General features: G+C 44.3%; 1 protein-coding gene across 7 annotated transcripts; it reads right to left on the reverse strand.

Annotated features, from left to right (window-relative positions):
* Positions 1–527: 527 nt before the first annotated feature.
* On the reverse strand, positions 528–18,476 carry picalmb (phosphatidylinositol binding clathrin assembly protein b). 7 transcript variants are annotated; one of them, XM_058079206.1, is made up of 24 exons: positions 17,725–18,476; positions 14,209–14,351; positions 13,959–14,034; positions 13,775–13,877; positions 12,694–12,787; positions 11,359–11,470; positions 11,157–11,263; positions 11,025–11,066; positions 10,390–10,401; positions 9,749–9,834; positions 9,534–9,657; positions 8,765–8,898; positions 7,684–7,784; positions 7,367–7,519; positions 6,945–7,028; positions 5,761–5,853; positions 5,509–5,619; positions 5,078–5,182; positions 4,955–4,985; positions 4,792–4,891; positions 4,660–4,719; positions 4,480–4,584; positions 4,100–4,205; positions 528–2,037 (listed from the first exon to the last, which is right to left on the reverse strand). In XM_058079206.1, exons 1-23 carry the CDS (start codon positions 17,852–17,854, stop codon positions 4,113–4,115), a joined length of 2,199 nt encoding a protein of 732 aa, XP_057935189.1. In that variant the 5' UTR covers positions 17,855–18,476; the 3' UTR covers positions 528–2,037; positions 4,100–4,112. The 7 variants fall into 7 exon arrangements, with proteins under 7 accessions (XP_057935189.1, XP_057935195.1, XP_057935190.1 ...); XM_058079212.1 differs by lacking the exon at positions 10,390–10,401 and having other exon boundaries at positions 8,765–8,892; XM_058079207.1 differs by lacking the exon at positions 10,390–10,401 and having other exon boundaries at positions 17,725–18,473.
* Positions 18,477–18,591: the final 115 nt, after the last annotated feature.

The following is an 18,591-nucleotide window of genomic DNA, read 5'->3' on the forward strand; positions in this document are numbered from 1 at the left end:
CTGAAAATGTCGTTGCCCAACAATAAGTGTCCCATTTTAACCATGTTATGAGCCACGGCATAATTTACGTAGAAATCACGTTTTCCGTGTAGGGCTTGCCTAGCATACTTAAATGCAGATAATTCGGTTAGGTTATGGTTATTTAAACCAAACATACATGGATAATAAGGACAGTTCTCGTGACGTTCAGAGTGTCCATGAACGCACCTCCGGGACTCCAGCTCCAATGGCCAAGTGTGTTCCCGCCAAGGCCTCAAAGGCATGGAAGTGTTAAGTCAAGGCAAACCCATGTAAGACGAGTACATCATGGAGCGGAGTTGCGATGTGGCACCAAACGGTTTGCTGTTGATGTTCACAGGTTAGAATCCTGTTAAAGTGCATAATGCAGTGCATTGCTCTTATCTAAAAATACAACCGCATATGCAATCTGTTGCATGACTGAAAAAGAGAAGCATTTGTGTAGCCCAGAAATTGTGTTTGTTTGTGCCATTTTAATGCAGTATTTCAGGAGTATTCAAGAGGCAAAAGAGTGTGGAAGCTGCTCTTTATTTGTAAAAGAAAAACAAGATTTCAGTCATTGTCTGCTACAGGTTCTAATGACAAAGACAATAGATCTGCAGAGACAAACACAGAGGAGAATCCTGAATCAAATTTAGGTAGAGCCCAATTTGATTGAATTGTGTTCATATTTCATACATCTTTCGCTTTTGTCTTTTTTTTAATTAGGATATTTACACAAGAGCGCCGATCAACAGCGCTCATCATCACCTCCGCCTCCTCCCCTGCACCACGCACGGTCTGGATTCGTTTGTACAGTTCATTTACATCAAATTTAAGCCCCTCCTAACGCAAGCCAGCAGAGCCACATTGTTTGGAGCCTCAGAGGTGGGTGGGGGGGGCACGCACAGCGTGGAAAGATGTGTGCAACATGAAGACAACTCTGCACATTCATAGTAAAGGCAGCCTTGAGTACGCTGAGTGAGTGGATGGCGTGCCCAGCTTTAAAGCAAATGGAGCCCGCCGCCGTCTGGATGGTGCGTGAAATGTTATTCAACCAATCACTTGCATACAAACAAACAAAAAAGACCCCTACAGGCACAGAATGTACTCTTAGTGACTCTCGGTGGAAACGCTGCACTCACAGTACAGTGGCGGCTGTGATTTTTGTCCTAGTAGTAAAAAAAAAAAAAAAAAAAGAAAAATGGAACACAAAGAATATTTAGTGCTCTATCATTCAGCTTAATAGGTGTCATTTATATAATAGCTATTTGTCACTACCTCTTAATGATAGTCCATGTTTAATGCTTAAGCAGTCCCACGCGTGTTCAATGCTCATTATTACGTACGCTTTGATTTTACAATAGATCCCGCCCCTCGCCACCCCCTCCATCTTAAACCAATAATCATAAATAAATACAAACACACAGGGAATGTCTACTGTAAACACGGTAAAAAAGACAAAAACTAAACAGGTGTAAACGTCATTAGCATCACTACTCGGTGATGGTTAAAGAACTGCGGGGTGACTCGGATCGATGGCGTCGAGAAAAGGGAAGGTCGCCATTGCCCTATAACTACCCCCCCACCCCTGTTCAACATCCAACCAGTTTCCTGTTGTTTTTTGCTTCCTTTAACCAAATACAGAACATCAAAGAAAGGCTCTCAGCGGCCAGAACTATCTTTATCTTACAGATGACACTGTAACATGTAGAAGGAATCCTCTTTAGGGGTCTGGCAGCAGCACCGCTCCACGTCTCGGGGGACAGGATACAGAATATGAAGTGTGTGTGTGTGCGCGCGCACAAGCAAAACGTCATTTTTCTGTAGACATGGTTACCATGGTTTCTGACAGTCGCTGCGCCATCGCGGTGGTGGTTGTTGACGTGATCAGTTACTTGAGGAGGGGTGACGGTGTAGAGGTGGTGAGGGTGAATGTCTCTCTGAAGAGTTGTTGGACTGCAACGGGGACAAAGCTTTTTGCTGCTAAGTGCTTCATCTTCCCGAGAGACGAGCTCCTCCAAATTACATGAACTGCGTCTGCAAGGAAACAGGACAAGATGATCAAAAAGAGAGAAAGGGATCTCGGTGAAATGTCTATTCGATCAGTCCCACCCACAATGATGCAAAAACTCATATTTTTTAGGTTGTTTATATTTTACTCTTTAACTGGTTCTGTCCTCTTTGCTGCTGTGGTATATCTAATCTAATCTAATCAAAACAACCCACACCAGAGTCACGTCAGCATTCCGGGGGTTAGTGTGCAGCAAATCACAGACTAACTTGTAACATGTGGACTATTTAGTTTGAATAAGGGTCAAAAACAATGACTTTTTCTTAGCCTAAAGGCTGAAGACCATGTGATCACACACAGCCCTACTAGGTAGCAGTGCCGACAGCATGTTTTCATCCACTTAAGTATTGGCATACATGCCAGGGGTCAGGGGTCAATGGGGAAAAATGACAAATACAAATCTAATTGGGCCACTCCCCTGTTTTTTCTAATCTTATCACGTTATTGTAGCAAGATTACGGATTTCAATGCTCTTTTCTAACAACCTTTGTGGGCACGCCTGACATAAGACCTTCTACTTCATGTGTCTGTCCAATGTCAAAGGGCAGGTAAGTTCTGCTTCATGCCTGAGGTGCTGGCTGCCATGTTCAAGTATTGCACTGGGGGGGCACTAGTGTAAGGAAGTACTATATCCCGCCCTCTTCCTGCCAACTGTCCATCGCCTCTCTGAGATGTACAGTGGTATGAAAAAGTGTTTGACCCTTTCCTCATTTCTTTTTTTTTTTGCATGTTTATCGCACTTAAATGTTTCAGATCGTCAAACTAATTGAAATATTAGTCAATGACAACACAATTGAACACTAAATGTAGTTTTTAAATTGAATATTTTTAGCATTAAGAGAGGGGAAAAAAGTCCCTGCTTGATAATTGTGCTACAAATGAGCATCACCAAGTTGTAATTCACATTTGAACCACTAGAGGGTACTCGAGTATAGTGTACCTTTGTGAGCCACATTGGCTGCCAGTTGGCCCTGTCTCTGCTACTCCAATAAAAACTACACACACGCAGTCATGCAGTGCACCGCCCAAGAAGTGTAGGGTGACAGCTGAGCCAGACCATACATCTGTAGCCGTGGAGCAAAGGCCAATGTTGTCCTCCAAAACATCCTCCTCCACTCGGCCACACCGCTCAAGAACTGTTGCCTGTGACGTGTGCATGCACACCTTCTCAGGCAACTCGCATTGTCCGCCAACACATCCAATCACTCCCGAAATGCTGGTTCCTCAAGCGCACCCCAAGGCTGCACCTCCCCTGCAATGCAGTGAGTGACAACACCCCATGCTACCCTGTCCTATACATCGACTTCAACGATAAAACACCCCAGCAAGCGGCGACCACCGGGACGACGGCCTGGTGCAATTCCACACTGGAGCTGTGGTACTTGTCTTACAAACTATCGCTTTTGTCCCTTCATTTATATTAGCGTTTGCTTGCTATCTGCAAGTGTGTATCCACTCAGTAGCAGCCCCGCCTGCACATAATGGGACAAAGAGGCTGAATGGCTGACAGGAGGGCTCACACTCTCCATTCCGCTATAAAACATGCAGAGTGAACCCTCTCGTCATCCAGCCCGTGTGGTAAGGAGAGACAAGGAAAAGGAACAAGCGCGCATATATGCACGTATCCATTTATTGAGGCTGTCAAAATGATCAACCTTGTTTTATTAACGGTTTGATTAATCAATAATGTAATAATTTAAAAGCCATAAATTATAAATTAGCTGCATGGCGTGTCAAAAAAGGAAACAGCTTATAGACGGGGAAATGAAGGTCATAATTGTACTCCAGTACTCCAAACAGTCTGCTAGTTCAATTTTGTCTATAAAGTCTATAGTAATACAAGGCGAGTGAGCAGAACAACTGTTACAGTGCACCAACAAAACAAGCAAATACAAGATTCAAAAGCATGGGAATTGCTGGTGGAATGGAGAAAAGACAAAGGGTGCACGAGAAAGGAAAAGCAGCCACACGGATGTTGAAACAGGCCATGTGTCAGATGCATCCGCGAGCAAGAGGGGCATGCTGTACCTAAAGAGACGCTCTACAAGAAATCCTTGAGAGAGAGGTGTGCAAACGGGTCCTGTCCAGGGGCTCGGAGTGGACTCTGGCTGGAAGGACTAGAGGCTGCCGAGGGCTATTTCACAGGAAGAGACACAGGAAGTTGGAGGGCCAGAGGACAAGTCAGAGAGTCAGCGTACAGATGCAAGGAGGGATGAGATTAGTTGGGACGAGCAGTGATGGCCAATCGAATGAGTTGATAAAGGAGGAGGAGGAAGGCGAAACAAAGAACAAGGAGATGATACGCAGTTTGGATCTTTCTCTCAAACCACCATCATCGCCGCTCACTCTGGCACGATGACCGACGACAACATGACTGCGCCACCTGCAGGCATGTGCCGTGCACCCACCTGAGTGCTGGATACAGAGCCAAAAGGGTTGGGCGCCCTCATCACAGGTTGGCCATACATCATGGTGGGCGGATTCATCATGCCCATGGAGCCCATTTGGGGAGGCTGCACAAGACATGGAATCCATCGCTTTATGTGCGCATCTATTTGACATTAAAACATTTTTTTTAAAGTACTCACCATGCCATATCCCATCATGCCTGTGGGCGTGGTGGCGGGGAAGGCCATGATGGATGGCGGCTGCAAGGACACAAAGTTGTTCAACTCTAATCACAGGTCATGCAGTGATAGTTAGTTTTTTGAAGTTATCACCATGGAGACGGGGTTCCAGGTGGTCGACGGTGCCGCTTTGGGTTGCCAGTTGGTGCCGCCAGTCATCCTCTTTTCACCGGGCTGACTCCAGTGGATGTCACTGTGGATTTTAAAAAAGCTTGTTAGCAAAGAGCTGCTACATAGCAAACAACCTGAGACTTACTTCTTCATCGTGCCATTTCCGATGCCGAGGTCTAGGAAGAACATGGAGTAGAAGTTTGACATTCACAAAGTTTTGGATTTTTTTTACTTTGCGACTGAGCAATATTCAAACATGCATACGTACTGCCGACAAGGTTGGCTAGGGAGGAGTCCAGGTCATCCGACACCAGCTTTTCTGGCTGCTGATTGGACAGCTGGTTGGAGCCGGCAAGAGTCGGTTTCAGGATATCTAACAAGACAAAAACTAATTGTAATATTTGGACTATTAGACAATTAGGTTGCAGAAAAAGTTAGGTTCCAAGAACAAAGTGAAAACAGCTGTAATTTCTTGGAATTAATGCCAGGTCCTGTTTTTTTTAGATGATTTGGAAGATTTATATATATATATATATATATATATATATATATATATATATATATATATATATATATATATATATATATATATATATAGACAAGTAGAAAAAGCATCAAAGGTCCCCTTTTCATTAAACAGACTCTTCAGGTCGCTTGTAGTTCATCCCATACAATAAATGGAGTGTGTTACATCCTCACCATCGACATTGTGACTGTTGCTGCCTGTAGCTTTTGTTCCAAAAACGGACTCAAAGTCCACTTGGAGACCTCCTGCAGGTGGCTGGGGAGGGGGCTGAGGCGCTGAGTATCCTTAAAAAAAAAAAGATGAAAAGAAGGCAGCTGCAGTTAAGACAAGCGATGCCTCTCAAACAGGGCTTGGGTTTGCTTCTCTGAGCAGGGATGATCAGCTAGCAGCAGAAGCAGGATTCACACACAGAGAGCCTTCAGTACCTCTGAATAGACCGGCTACAGTAGAGGGCTCTGTGGGGAAGGGAGCCTGGTGTGGGAGGTGCTGGGCTATGGACACTGGACCACAGAAGGAGTCTGACACGCCACAGGAAGCAGGAAGAAGAAAAAGATGGAGAAGAACCAGAGCAATAAAGGAGACAATAAAAGGAGACAGACAGAGAAAAGGCAGCTAATAAGTATAGGTTATTAAAACTGCTTTAAGAAAAGCCACAAGTATTATCTTAGTTACCAGAAGGGAGTGCCTGACAGTATTGTATAGGGGTGTCACAAGACAAGACGATGCGCGAGCATTGGAGCTTGGATCCACAAAAACACCATGAGATGACATTTCAACATTGTCACAAACATTGTGTGGATGGGCTCGCCGTGCTCCACTCTTTTGCTGTGGGTGTATGCCAGCAGCCCCGCCTACTCCCACTGAGACAAAGCCCAACAGTGGATGCCTAACAAGAGCTCTCACTCCATTTGCCATTGTTCTATGGGTTGTCTCAATTAGGGTCTGGCAAGCTTTACTATCAAAGGAGCCATTTTCCCCTCTTATACGAATGAAAAGTTTTAGTCTTTTTCATTTTACAAGTAACAGCAACAGACGACCGTACATCAAACAGATGTGTAGTGTGCAAGGCCTTTTGAGTCCTTCCCACATTAATTAGTGTAAAATATAAAACACAGCCTGTTTTCATTTAATTAAAAAAATAAATACAAAAAAAAAAAATTCTTCTTAAAAATGTTACTGTGTTTAATGTTGCTGGGGTTTGTGATGCTCCATGCTGATCGTGCTTAGCTTACCATACTCAAGACGCCGCCTGCAGGTAAAGGCCATAGATGTGGATGTGACATTTATATTGACAAATAGGCATTTTGAAATATTTGATGTTTGACATCAAAAAGATTTCAAACAAAACCAAAGTAAAATATACAGATAATGCCAATGATTAATACACTTTTGGTTAAAAAGCACAAGCTTGCACATGGCAAAATTATCAAGTTCATTTATTCTTATTATTATATCGTATTATCTACAATTTATCCATTATGGCAAGAGAGTATGGTTAGGTCTTCATCTTGCGAGATCTCGTGACACCCCTAGTATCTTGAATATAAAGATGATCTTTTGCATTAGGCATAGAAGCCAATGTTTGCAAGGCTCTGAGCCATCAAAGTACCTGAGATGGAGTGTTCTAGCCGCACTGTGCATTTGTAATTGGTTGAAACGGATGAGTTTGTGTCAATAAAGGGATTGTAATGATCTAGGGAATCAAAAATAGTGTTGGTGAAAGAAAAACAGGGTTTCACTTAATAGCTCTACAGCATATTTGTACTACAAGACAACACAGAACCAAACTGTTCATCAAAGGGGGTGGGTGAGAAAAGGTCATTTTAAAAACAGGTGGGCATAACCTTCATTGGTGATGACACTGATGGACGTCTTTCTAAAAAAGGAGTACGTCTTTTCACTGGGAAAGGCGGGGGTTTAGCTCTTGGAACACAACGCTAACATTCAGACTACAGCAGCATGGAGAACAAGCAAGCTAGTCATGCGTCCACACGAACATGAGCAATGAGGAAAAACAAAATGAGTCATTACCACCAAACATTTCATGAGCAGATGTCCTAGTGGAAAAGCTAACACCGTCTGAAGACACGACAGGTAAGTGAGAGGCATCGACAACAAGTTTTGAGAGGAAAGGGTTAAGGTTTGGCATGGAGTCGTCTCCAGCTTCAGCGGAGGTGAAAGGATCTAGGCAGGCAGAGGAAGAGAGAGAGAGAGAGAGACACAGCAGAACATGAAGTGGAGAGGAACTGGTGGACATCAGAAGACAGCATGCAGAGCAGGTAAAACCCCCCCAGGAAACAAAAACAAAAACTCAGGCGACGTTTCGAGTTGCGCTGGCGGCGCTTTACCTGCCCACGCCGTTGCCACGGGAAGCCCTGAGGAGGCGGGCTGCATGGAGGGCTGGAACGTTGACTGGAGGTCAAAGAGGTCGCTCTCCATCTTCACTGCACTGATGACACCAAAAGGAGGATTTGTTTCTGAATGTTCTTTCTCAATGAATACGTTCCTCTCTATTGATACATCCACTGGCGGTTAACTAGATCAGAACTTCCCCTGAAAAACGGGGGGTTGGGTATTATTTATTTCATATATTAATTTATTTTGTCACCTTAGAAGCACAAAATGAATACACCCCATTCAGCATCAGTATGATCATGGAGTTTTGATTAGAACGTTGTCGTATGGTGTGACAAATATGCACATTAGCACTCAATAACGTCATCCAATCTTATTTGTACGTCTGTACATTCCCACACAGTATCGGCAAGAGAAAGACGAACAAGAAAAATACAAAATAGTCATGGTCCGTCGAACAAAGTCAGACAGGTCGCTGCTCTCAGAAACAAAAGAAACTTGCAAAAGCTGTCAGATTTTGATCTGTGTATTACTTTTTGGAATGCTTTCCCTCCAAAATATGATGTAGTTATATACAAATGGATTCTATCATTGCGCCTGAAAGCTGTCCATAGCCCAGTAGCGCTCTGTCAGCATGGCCCGGTAGTTGGGGACCCAACGTTACAAAGCTGTTCTAAATCAAAAATAAAACATTGGTATGCAATGGAATGCATGCGTTTCCACATTTTGAAAAAAAAATTGATGGGTTTCGTCTTTCCCACAAGTGGCATGCTTTAACTGGGCAGTGACAAAATATATGGCTGGAAAACAGGAGGACCTCTGTGTCCAACCTCGGTTAAGGCCCACTTCCACAAATGACATAAAAGGTTTGTAGTTACATGCAAGTGGTGGAAGAATATGTTGTTGGGTTCCATAGTGTAAGCCAATCACAGGGATAAAAGGTATGGAATTTGTCTTTTTATCATTGTATTGCATTTTATATCCTTCATGTGTTCTGTGTATAGTGGGACTAACTTAGGTGTATTTAGTCAGACGGTCTTTATACAGCTTTAGACGAGAGTTAACACAAGATACCCATTGGAGCAGCTGGGTGTAGAGAAGAGATCGATAGCAGGTGCCGTGCTAATAGTGCCCCCGGTGGTGGAGATGGGCGACGTATCAGTGGTGGCAAAGGAGGGCCTTTTGGAGAGCTCCTTGAGCCTCTGTTCCTGGGGGAGGAAGCGGATTTGGATCAAGCAAACAAGCCGAAAGAGAGAGATACTCAAATAGTGGCTGATCGAACACACACACTTTGGGTGCAACAATGCATTATGTTGACCAAGATCATAAATTCATGTTTCAGTTTGCACTTTCGTGGGTTATGCTGGCTTCCTGCTGTAATGGGGACAATGGTGAGAGACAAGCACGCGACTCAAACAAATTTTCAAATCCGCAGACAGAACACAAAGCCCGAAAGAAGAAAATTGAGATGCTAATTCACGCAGGAAACCCTTGCAACAGCCAGGTCGCTCAGGCAAGGCTGGGGAGTAGCACGTGTCACAAGTTGTGTACTGCTCCCGCAGGGGGCGACGTACTCATCCAGCTGTACACTGTGGTTCTCCCCGCCTCCATGGACACACGGCACCATCGCGTATCCAACATTAATGCACCTTGTACGGCCATGGCGGGCGGCCTCTCCCGCTGTATCCGTAGGGCCCGCAGGAAGCTAGTTTGAGCACGCCAGCCACGGTGACGAGCAGTAGCTGAATGACACGATCACCCGGCCGTACCAAGGGGGCAACCGGAAGTGTGCCTCGATGTAACATATTGTTCGATACATATATACATGATATAATATTAGTACCTTAAGCGCTTTAAGACGGGCCTGCTCCTCTTCAAGGGCTGCCTGCTTCTCCCGCTCGTCCACTTTAGTGAAAGACATTCCCGTGCTCGCCAGCGACGACACGGCGTTCGACAGAGTGCTGGCCCTGCGGCAAACAAACAAACTCAAGTTGGATGCAGGTATCACACACAGGAGTCCCAGAGGGGAGGAGCGTGGTGACAGGTGAATTAACATACCTGCTGGCAGCAGTAGAGTCTTTGACCTTCTTGCCCTCCAAAGAAGCCAAATGCTGCTCCAGAGCTTCCAGAAGGCTGCTGGGAGCCTGTCATGGTGAGAAAACACACCGTCAGCATGCCTCTTCCACACACATGGACCACTGCGTGCGTGTGTGTGTGTGTGTGTGTGGGTGTGGAGGGGGGGGACACTGACACCATGAAGGACAGTGGTGGGCATCCAAGCCCGAGCAGAGCAGAATTACAAGCCACTCTTTTCACATTTGACTTTTGTGCAAGCTGATGCTATAGCAGACTTGATGCTGCCCACCACTGATGCACCAAAGAATGCATTCCAGCCAACATTTATTCTGGATGAGAGCAACACGTGTATGGTATGACATACTCCATCCAGGCACCTTCAACAACCGGGGCGGTGTTGAAATTGGCCACAACTAAAGCACAACAGGGCAGCCATTCTGCAGCAAATGAGCTCCTCTGCTTTTACACCTCACTATGACGCCAAGTCGCCACACTGGCAGTGGGTTCTTTGTCCCTTCTTTTCCCCGTTATTTGACATGTGGGAGACGGCGCGGAGGCATGCAAAAATACATACAGCGAAGCAAATCACAGACACAGAAGAAGAGTGAAATGATAGTACTTACACAGACTGTGAACTAAAGTGGAAAGATAAGGGGAGAATACAGAATATAAAGGTGGTGACAGTCAAGAGGGGAATCCATTTGAGCTGCACAGCAAATAAACGGCCGACAGCACAGCACCCTGTATGTGTGTGTGTGTAACCTTAACTGTCACTGTGCAACTGTGAGTAGACTGCAATGGCAGTGAGCAACACCTTTGTTTGTACCAGACACCTTTATTTACTGTAGGAGGCGGCAAAGAAGAAGGTGAAGCCCAGCAAGAAGAGATTTAGAAGGATGAAGAAAAAAGGACAGGCAAAGTGTGCACCTCCTTTGGAAACATGCGCTCAGGGTGGAAAGCATGCAAAGTGCAAAGAGATCCGATCCAAAGAGTGAGGCCAATGTGGGCCGGTGTTAAAAAACATAATGGTATCTTAAATGACATCTGCATTGGAGGTGGCACCTCAAATTCAAGTACACTTGCATAATCCAATGAGGTCGTTTTGACTCATTGTTGCATGCAGTAAAATAGAACTGCATAAGACTATAAAAATATACCTAATGCCTGTATTGCAGTACATTTGTTGGTGCTTTGTGGGGACAATAGCAATTGGAAAGAGAAAAAGGAAAGATACCAGCTTGCAAGAATAGGACTTTACCTGGGAAAGGTCTGGAATGTCTCCTCGGTCAATGCCCACCTGCTGTCAGAGCAGAGAGAAGACAAATTACTTCTCTCGACATCGAAGCTAAGCAGCACACAACAAGCCAGCGCATCAAAGACCCACATGTACCTCGGCTACTTTGAGGAACTCCGATATTCGGGTCATTCGGGTGAGGAATTTCTTGTAAATATCCAGACCTTCTTTGCACTGGGTCTTTTTCATGTCAAAGTATTTCTCTGTTTGGTGACAAAAGGTGGTTGGTTACATTTTCTTTCAACGACAACACGATTACCAGAGGAGGCGGCTGGAATCTGAGGGGGAGGCTTCTTACCGAGCAAGTTGATGATGCCTTCATTATAGGCAGCAAAGAGCCTGATGGAGTCTTTGAAGAGGAGCATGAAGGCTGCATTGATGACTCCATTAGTCAGCTCGTTGGCATTGACCTGCGGGAAAGCAATCAGCTCAGGTTTGCACACATGCCTGGCATTTTTTTGTTGGTATACAAAAAGTGGCGGCAGACTGAGAGAAGGCTTTTTTTCGACACAGCGGTCTCATACATGGATGACGGCTTGTCAGGAGACAGCCAACTCATGATACACGAGTTTGGGAATGGGAGAATGAGACTTTAACATTCATTTTAAGAAGAAATCTTTGTTTTTTTCATGACTGGACAGACAAACTATTTAACCGAATATAGAGGTGCATTTTGAAATGTTTATTGTCCCATGCATTGACACTAAACAATATTGTCAACATTGTTTGAGAATCATATAAACCACTAATGTTAGGATAATATACGTATAATAGTAAAAGTAATACAGAACACTATATCATAAGAATGCAATATGTCCTTTAATAGGTCATCTTTCACTTTGTAATGTTGTCCAAGTGGTGTTTGTGACATTTTTCTCACAGGCAACTTGTACTGTCTGTCAAATGTTTGCAGCATTTCAACTGTGTTGTAGCCACGGCCGCAGGAGAATGTGTTGCATTTCCAGGAGATCTTTTTCCTCCTAATTTCTACTGTTACCTTGCATTGCTCCCTACCTATCCCCCACATAGACGAAGCAGTAACAATGAGTGACAAGAGGTCTCACTCAAGTGCCATTGTTCGTGTCTAGGTGCTGAACCAAAGAGTGAAGCCCTTTCCTGCCTGTTTGGAGGCGAGAGATGAGGAAAACAGACACACATGCACATGGCAAAATATGGAGTTCATTGAAATTTGTGAGTAATTAATTCATTATCGTGATAAAGAGCAAGAAATGTTGTCATGTTTTGACCTTGTGACACCACTAATGGATAGCTTGGTTTGTTATGAAGCTGGAAGGCCTGTCCATACAGGAACGTTTTTAGGTCTAAAAGGTAAAACATTTTATCGTTTCAGCCTTTCATCCACACAGGCGTACCCTGAAATGGTATTTTCCCAGAGTGGGAAAACCTGACAACGGTGTCTTTGATGACATCACCATCACATGCTCACCAGAAGTGAGCAGTGGTGTATTGCTGCTGAAAGCCATCACAATATCAAAACACTACACTAGCGTGTCTCCAGGGAAGTCTCCTGACATTTTTGCCTTGTACTGCTGCCATGATGCCATACTGTGTGGATGTCCTTTTTTTTTTCCCAACCCGCCATAAAACAACCCAGGAGCGACCTTAGACTCACATTGAAATCGAGGAGGGCGTCCATCTGGTTCTGGATAATGGGGATGGTCTTGAGCAGCTTCTCTGTATTCATGGTCCTCATGACGCCATCCACCCTGAGTGGACATGGAGGGAGAAGACAGTCAGTTCCTGAAATATATGCCCTAGTCAAAGATGCTCATTGCTGGAGGTATTCAAGAGTGTGTCATCCATGCCTTGAGCAAAGGTACCAAAAGGATCCGGTATATGTTGTCAAGACATGCATATAAATGTCGTAAAAATTCATTATTTATCTAGTTATGGAAATAAAAAGTCTACAAATACAGGCCTTAAAATCACAAAACATTGTAATTTGTGCAATACTTTTGTGCAACCGGAGTCAACATTTTCTTAACCAAATTATTTTGGCTTTGACAGTTTGTGGGGAACTTGCGGCGACGTCTGTTCCGAGGAGCGTGTGGGTGGATGTCGGAGCCAGGAGTGACAGGGACGTGAGAAATCGGTTGCAAAACATCAGCTTTTCCCCACTGCCTGTGTTTTGCTTCTTTCATCACTCTTTCTCTTTTGTGTCCATTATCTTGACGAATTGCCACGTTAGTTGCCTTTCCATGACATTGAGGTTGCATGCGTGAGACCCAAACATTCAGACTTCAGTAGCATCGGATACGTAATGGCTTTATGTCTACATATGAAAGAGTTGCATTTGAAAACAAAAACACTCACCGAACTGTTCACACTGAAACGAGATAAAGATCAGATATGGGCAAAAAAATGGAATTCACCTGCAGTATGAAAGTAGCATACTGCAAATCTGCCACTGATTTTCCATGCGACCACGGTAATTACTGTATTCAAGCCACTACATGAAACCATACAGTATAAGGAACTGACTCATAAGACTGGAAATGCTTGCTATAATAAATACCAAGAAATGTGTGTAGTGTTGTGCTTGCCAACTGCACGCTACTCTACAATAATGTCATATATTACTGTTGTGTGTGTGTTGTGATGCTGCTGCCGCCTCGAAGGCCCAATACACCTGGGTGCAGAGGCATTTAGGAAGGGGGCACCTTCAAACTGCAGACCACGGCAACATCACTTACCCTCGCTTAACTTTGGTGAAGTCAAAGGCAACCTGTCTGTAGGAAACGGCTTTCTCATTTAGGTAGCGACTATATCTCCGGATAAAGGTGGACATGTCGTACCCTGGAGTGAAGACAACATTACCAACTTTAACGTGTTACTTGGTATGGAATGGTATGGAGTGTGATGAGTTGCCAAAGTTACCTTGCAGGCCACTTTTGTCCAAGAAATTACTGAGGTTGAACAGTGTGTTTCTGGAAGCCAGGTACTGCACAAAGCGCTGCAAATGAGTGAGGGGGAAAAAAGGAAATATGCTCACTAGAAGGCATTCATTTCATCAGAGATGCTCACATAATCAGCTTTTTCTCCCACCACTGCTGACATCTATCTAGTCAGTGTGTTGTTGGAAGATAATCTGAGCGTAAGCGTGCTTGCATGCAGGGTCTGAGCTCACCTCGTTGCCATACACCATGAGGTGGTGTGTGGTGATCAATGACTTGAACACAACCACCCAGCTGGTGTTGGTGGTCCTCTCAAACAGCGAGTCGGCCAGTTGGGGAATGTTCACATTCATCTCATTGGTGCAGTGGATCAAGTCTGGGACAAGAAGGCGACAGAAGACTGAGACTTGCCATCACAAAGTTTTGGGGGTTTAAGGACCCCCCCTTGCAAATTTGCAAATCTTGCAAATTAAGCCACAAAACTAGGAGGGACCAAACACTTCTCAAAGTTGAAGAACATGCTGTTGCAAGATATGTGATGATGTGTCATTAAGTGGTCAGACTCTTATACAGTATAAATAAATGCACAATAAAGACCATTCCTCTTCTCCCTTGCCAACAAGCTGCGTCTGAGTCGAGTTATTTAATATTCCATAACAAAAGCAGGAAACTTTGCAAAGATCATGTACATATTGTTAACAATGAAAACAATGGCTGTCGTGTGGCAGTGAATCTGGTGATTATTATCTACACTGCCTAAAAATATCCAAAGAAAGATTTAGTGTGGAGCTTTTACTATTTCTTCTTTTGAGAAAGCAGACTCCATCTTCAAATGGTGCTTGGTCGTTGATAAACCCGAGGGAGTGACGGTATTTATTCCCCAACACATGTTGAGCCCATGAGCGGGCGGAAACCTGCTGCTGACGGCGACTAGGAATAAATAGAGACGTGATGCCAGAGGAGGGTTAAACTGAATTTTGCACGCGTGAACCTAAGAAGGTTTGCCACTTTATTTATGCTTGTGTCCCACATATGTTACGACGTGAGCAGCAAGAAGACAATTGTTCTGACAGTACACAATGTTATCTTACATTAAAAGGGAACTATGGTGCTTTTTCCGCCTCTCTGACCTATAAATGTAGTTAGAATGTTGTATTGTCATGTTAAACCATGCCAACATTTCACATAGTGAGGTTTGCACATGTGGAAGTGAGCACTAAAAGAAGTTTGGAATGGCTCAAAATGCTCGCTTTCAAAAGACGTGATAAAAGTGTTCCTTTGTAATGTCACAGAGGGGTAGACTTCCTTACATGGTTCATAGTTAGGAAGCACTTTGGGCATGTGACCAATCACAGCGGAGTGGGCATGCCTGGAGGCGGGACGTGGGTGGAATAAATTAAAACAGCATTTTGGCCGGAGGCACAAATCAAAGGAAATACAGCTGGAATAGGTGCAGATTCTGAGCAGGTTACGGTGTCTAGCTGCTCTATAGGACACCACAACTCAATAGGAAGGGTGGAAAAATAAGCATAATAGGTCCCCTTTAATTAGGGATGCCAGCACAAATGGCTACCAGTGATGGCAAAAATGGCACATACAAATTGAAATGGTAAATTTTTGGATGACACACCGTATTGGCTGCTCAGTACAGTGTGGCTAATTAGGGGTGTCCCGAACTTTTTCACTTCCTATCAGATGCCGCATGCTTGAATATTAGCTATATTGATATCAATCTGATATCAGCACAAATCTTTTTTTTTTATTTAAATCATATAGATTTATCCACAATGTAGTGGTGGCGAGGCATAATACTGTATAGTTGCTTAACCGTGTGATGAGTTTGGTCGTACTAAACGTACCAGGTTGTGTGCCACCTGGTGCATGACAAGTTTTCCACTCAGCTGCAACATTTTGTTTGGAAAACTTTGTATCCAAGTGCTATCTAAGCGACTTTCGGTGTGAGGCGATATCGGCCAGATATCTGATAGGGACACTACTATGGCTAATTCTACAATAAGTTGAAATGTTAAACTCCCCCTGAAGTGCCTGACCACCAAGCGTTTAACTTTTTATATTTGCATGACAGTTAATAATTATGTGAATATAATTTTTTAATGCTTGTTCAAATAATACTGCAATAATGGTTCTATGACAGCAACGATTTTACCCAATTCTTTCATAATATGAGGAAAATGGGGAAAAAAATGATGTTCGTAGGATCCACTGCAAACAACTATCACACGCCAACACTCTTCACATCATTTGAGAATAACTGAATGCTCTTGGCTGTTTGGCACATTCAAACTTTTAACATGGCCTCTTTTCTCTTCTCTAAGAGCACATAGTGTGCTAAATAAATGTTTTCTCCTCACTGACAAGCTCATGGGGACGCTGCCAGAGATCAGTAAATCATATATGTGATGTCCCACTTCCTCACAACTCTTTGCATTTCTTTATTTTTATTTTATTTTTTTTTACACATTTGTGTGCATGGATGAGTGATGCAAGTCAAAAGATGACGCCGCCGACCCCTGTTGGCACTCACGACCCATGCTGCCCACAACATGGATCAGACTGTGGGGGTAATTGGGCCTCCCTTTCTGTCCTATATTTGACTCCCTCAAAAGGCAAGGGACTCTAAGTAGGACAGGGTAACCTTCGCGAAAAGCAACGCTAGTTAGCATGAGTGACTGGCTGCACTGCCTGGTGACGAAGAGCCAATATGGAGGAAGAAATGACAGCACTGCCATGTCACAGTCCATGTTCGGTTTTGGGCTTTAAATTAAGTCATGAATGTATTCATGTGACGGGCTGGAAGGTGAACCACTAGACAAAGATGTACTGTAAAATACTACTACTTGAAATCTGCAAGGCAAGCATCACTGTTCAAACTATACAGCTTACAGGATTACAGGAGACGTGACATACATATGGAGGCAAATAAATCATGTTACGTGTGTATTTGGGCTCAAAGTGTATTGACACAATTGACACACACACACACAGTGCAAAGTCTAACAACTCTCGACACCTCAGGGAGTCACCTGAGCAGGACCACAGGTGTGCAACCTGCAACACAAAGGGAACTAAAGGCACTGACAACCACATGTACATATAATCTCTCTCTCTCTCCCGTGGGTGTGTGTCTTATATGTATGTATATATTTTAAACTATTTATTTTGTCCACTCCGAGCACTAGAGAATCACCCAATGTAATGACTAGACATATTTAAAGGGTTTAGACTGATCACAATATCTAGCAAAAAGAGCACTGCGATTAGGGGCGTCTCAAGTGTTCATTCTACCGTAATAATGAATTGACTAGTGCCCCGGCAATCTAACAAAGGCTGGAGATGATAACGAGCGTTGCAAACATGATCTGAAATGTCAACTTGCGCCTTTTGACTGTTGCAATCGTTCCCCTGCTGGCTGATAGCAAAGTGGAGCGTTAGCCGCAAACGCTGCCATGTCTGCTTGATATTCAATCTTGCAACGAATCCATATCGACGATATAATTCACTTGAACGCAATGTCATTAGTTAGTGATCACAATAGCAGTCTTTTGGGATTTATACTGGCAAGATTTAATGTTATGTACACTTAGTCTGATTCCATCCCCTGACGTGAATTAGCATTAGCATATAGCAGCGCCTCGGGCTTTGAGGCCTAGTCGCTGTACGGCTGCGAATCCAATATGGTTTAAGCCTGAATAGGTTGTTTAAAAAGACACATTTGAGCTCATACTCACAGTCCAGATGCTTCTTTTTCGGGCCCATTATTTCGTGAGTGGTGGCCTTGCATACTGTTTTCGACACAGCCGATCCCGTCACACTATGCTGGGCTGCCGTTATCCGGTCCGTAATGCTTTGCCCCGACATCTTCGCTCACTCAGTGCAGCAACAACAACAAAAAAACACTTGAAAAATGTAAATCTATCTCCGTTTGTCTTCGTGAATGAGCCCGAGGAAAAAGAGTGACATAAAACATCCGCCTGCTACCGAGACCTGGCCGGGCTCCTCCTTCCCTTCCCCACCGTTGGTGGAAGTATGAAATCAGAGCTAAGCTAATAGAGGCAGGCTATTATAATACAGACAACAATAACAAATGTTACAATATGTCGTCGCGCCGCTAATTGCCCTCACAAATTCAAGGGATGCGGTGTTTGAAACTCATCCGGCCCGGCTGTCGGTAACCGCTCTCATCCCACTGTGGAAAACACCGGATCCCCGCTTGCTTGCCTGCCTGCTTGCCTGCTTGCCTGCTTGCCTGTGTGCCTGCCTGCTTGCCTTCCTGCCTGTCTGTCTGTCTGGCGCCGCTACGCCTCCCCGTACCGACACCACTAGCCGATAACAGCGCAATGGAGAAAGAGGAAGAAGGATGCAGACGGGCCCGAAGTGGGGGGAAATGGCGGAACTTGTCACGAACAACACGACGCCCCGCTGACCCTGGATCAGATGTGACACCAACGGGCTTGTGAGTCCAGTGTGGCGCAGGTGCACAATAACTGACTTGAGTCTAGCTGAGAAAAACAACATAAAACACCACACAAAATACTCAATCACAGCGGCCTGAATGGCACAGTGAAGCTCGTATCGATCGATCGATTGATTGATTA

Source organism: Doryrhamphus excisus, chromosome 8, assembly GCF_030265055.1.
Source record: "Doryrhamphus excisus isolate RoL2022-K1 chromosome 8, RoL_Dexc_1.0, whole genome shotgun sequence".
Lineage (NCBI taxonomy): Eukaryota > Metazoa > Chordata > Actinopteri > Syngnathiformes > Syngnathidae > Doryrhamphus > Doryrhamphus excisus.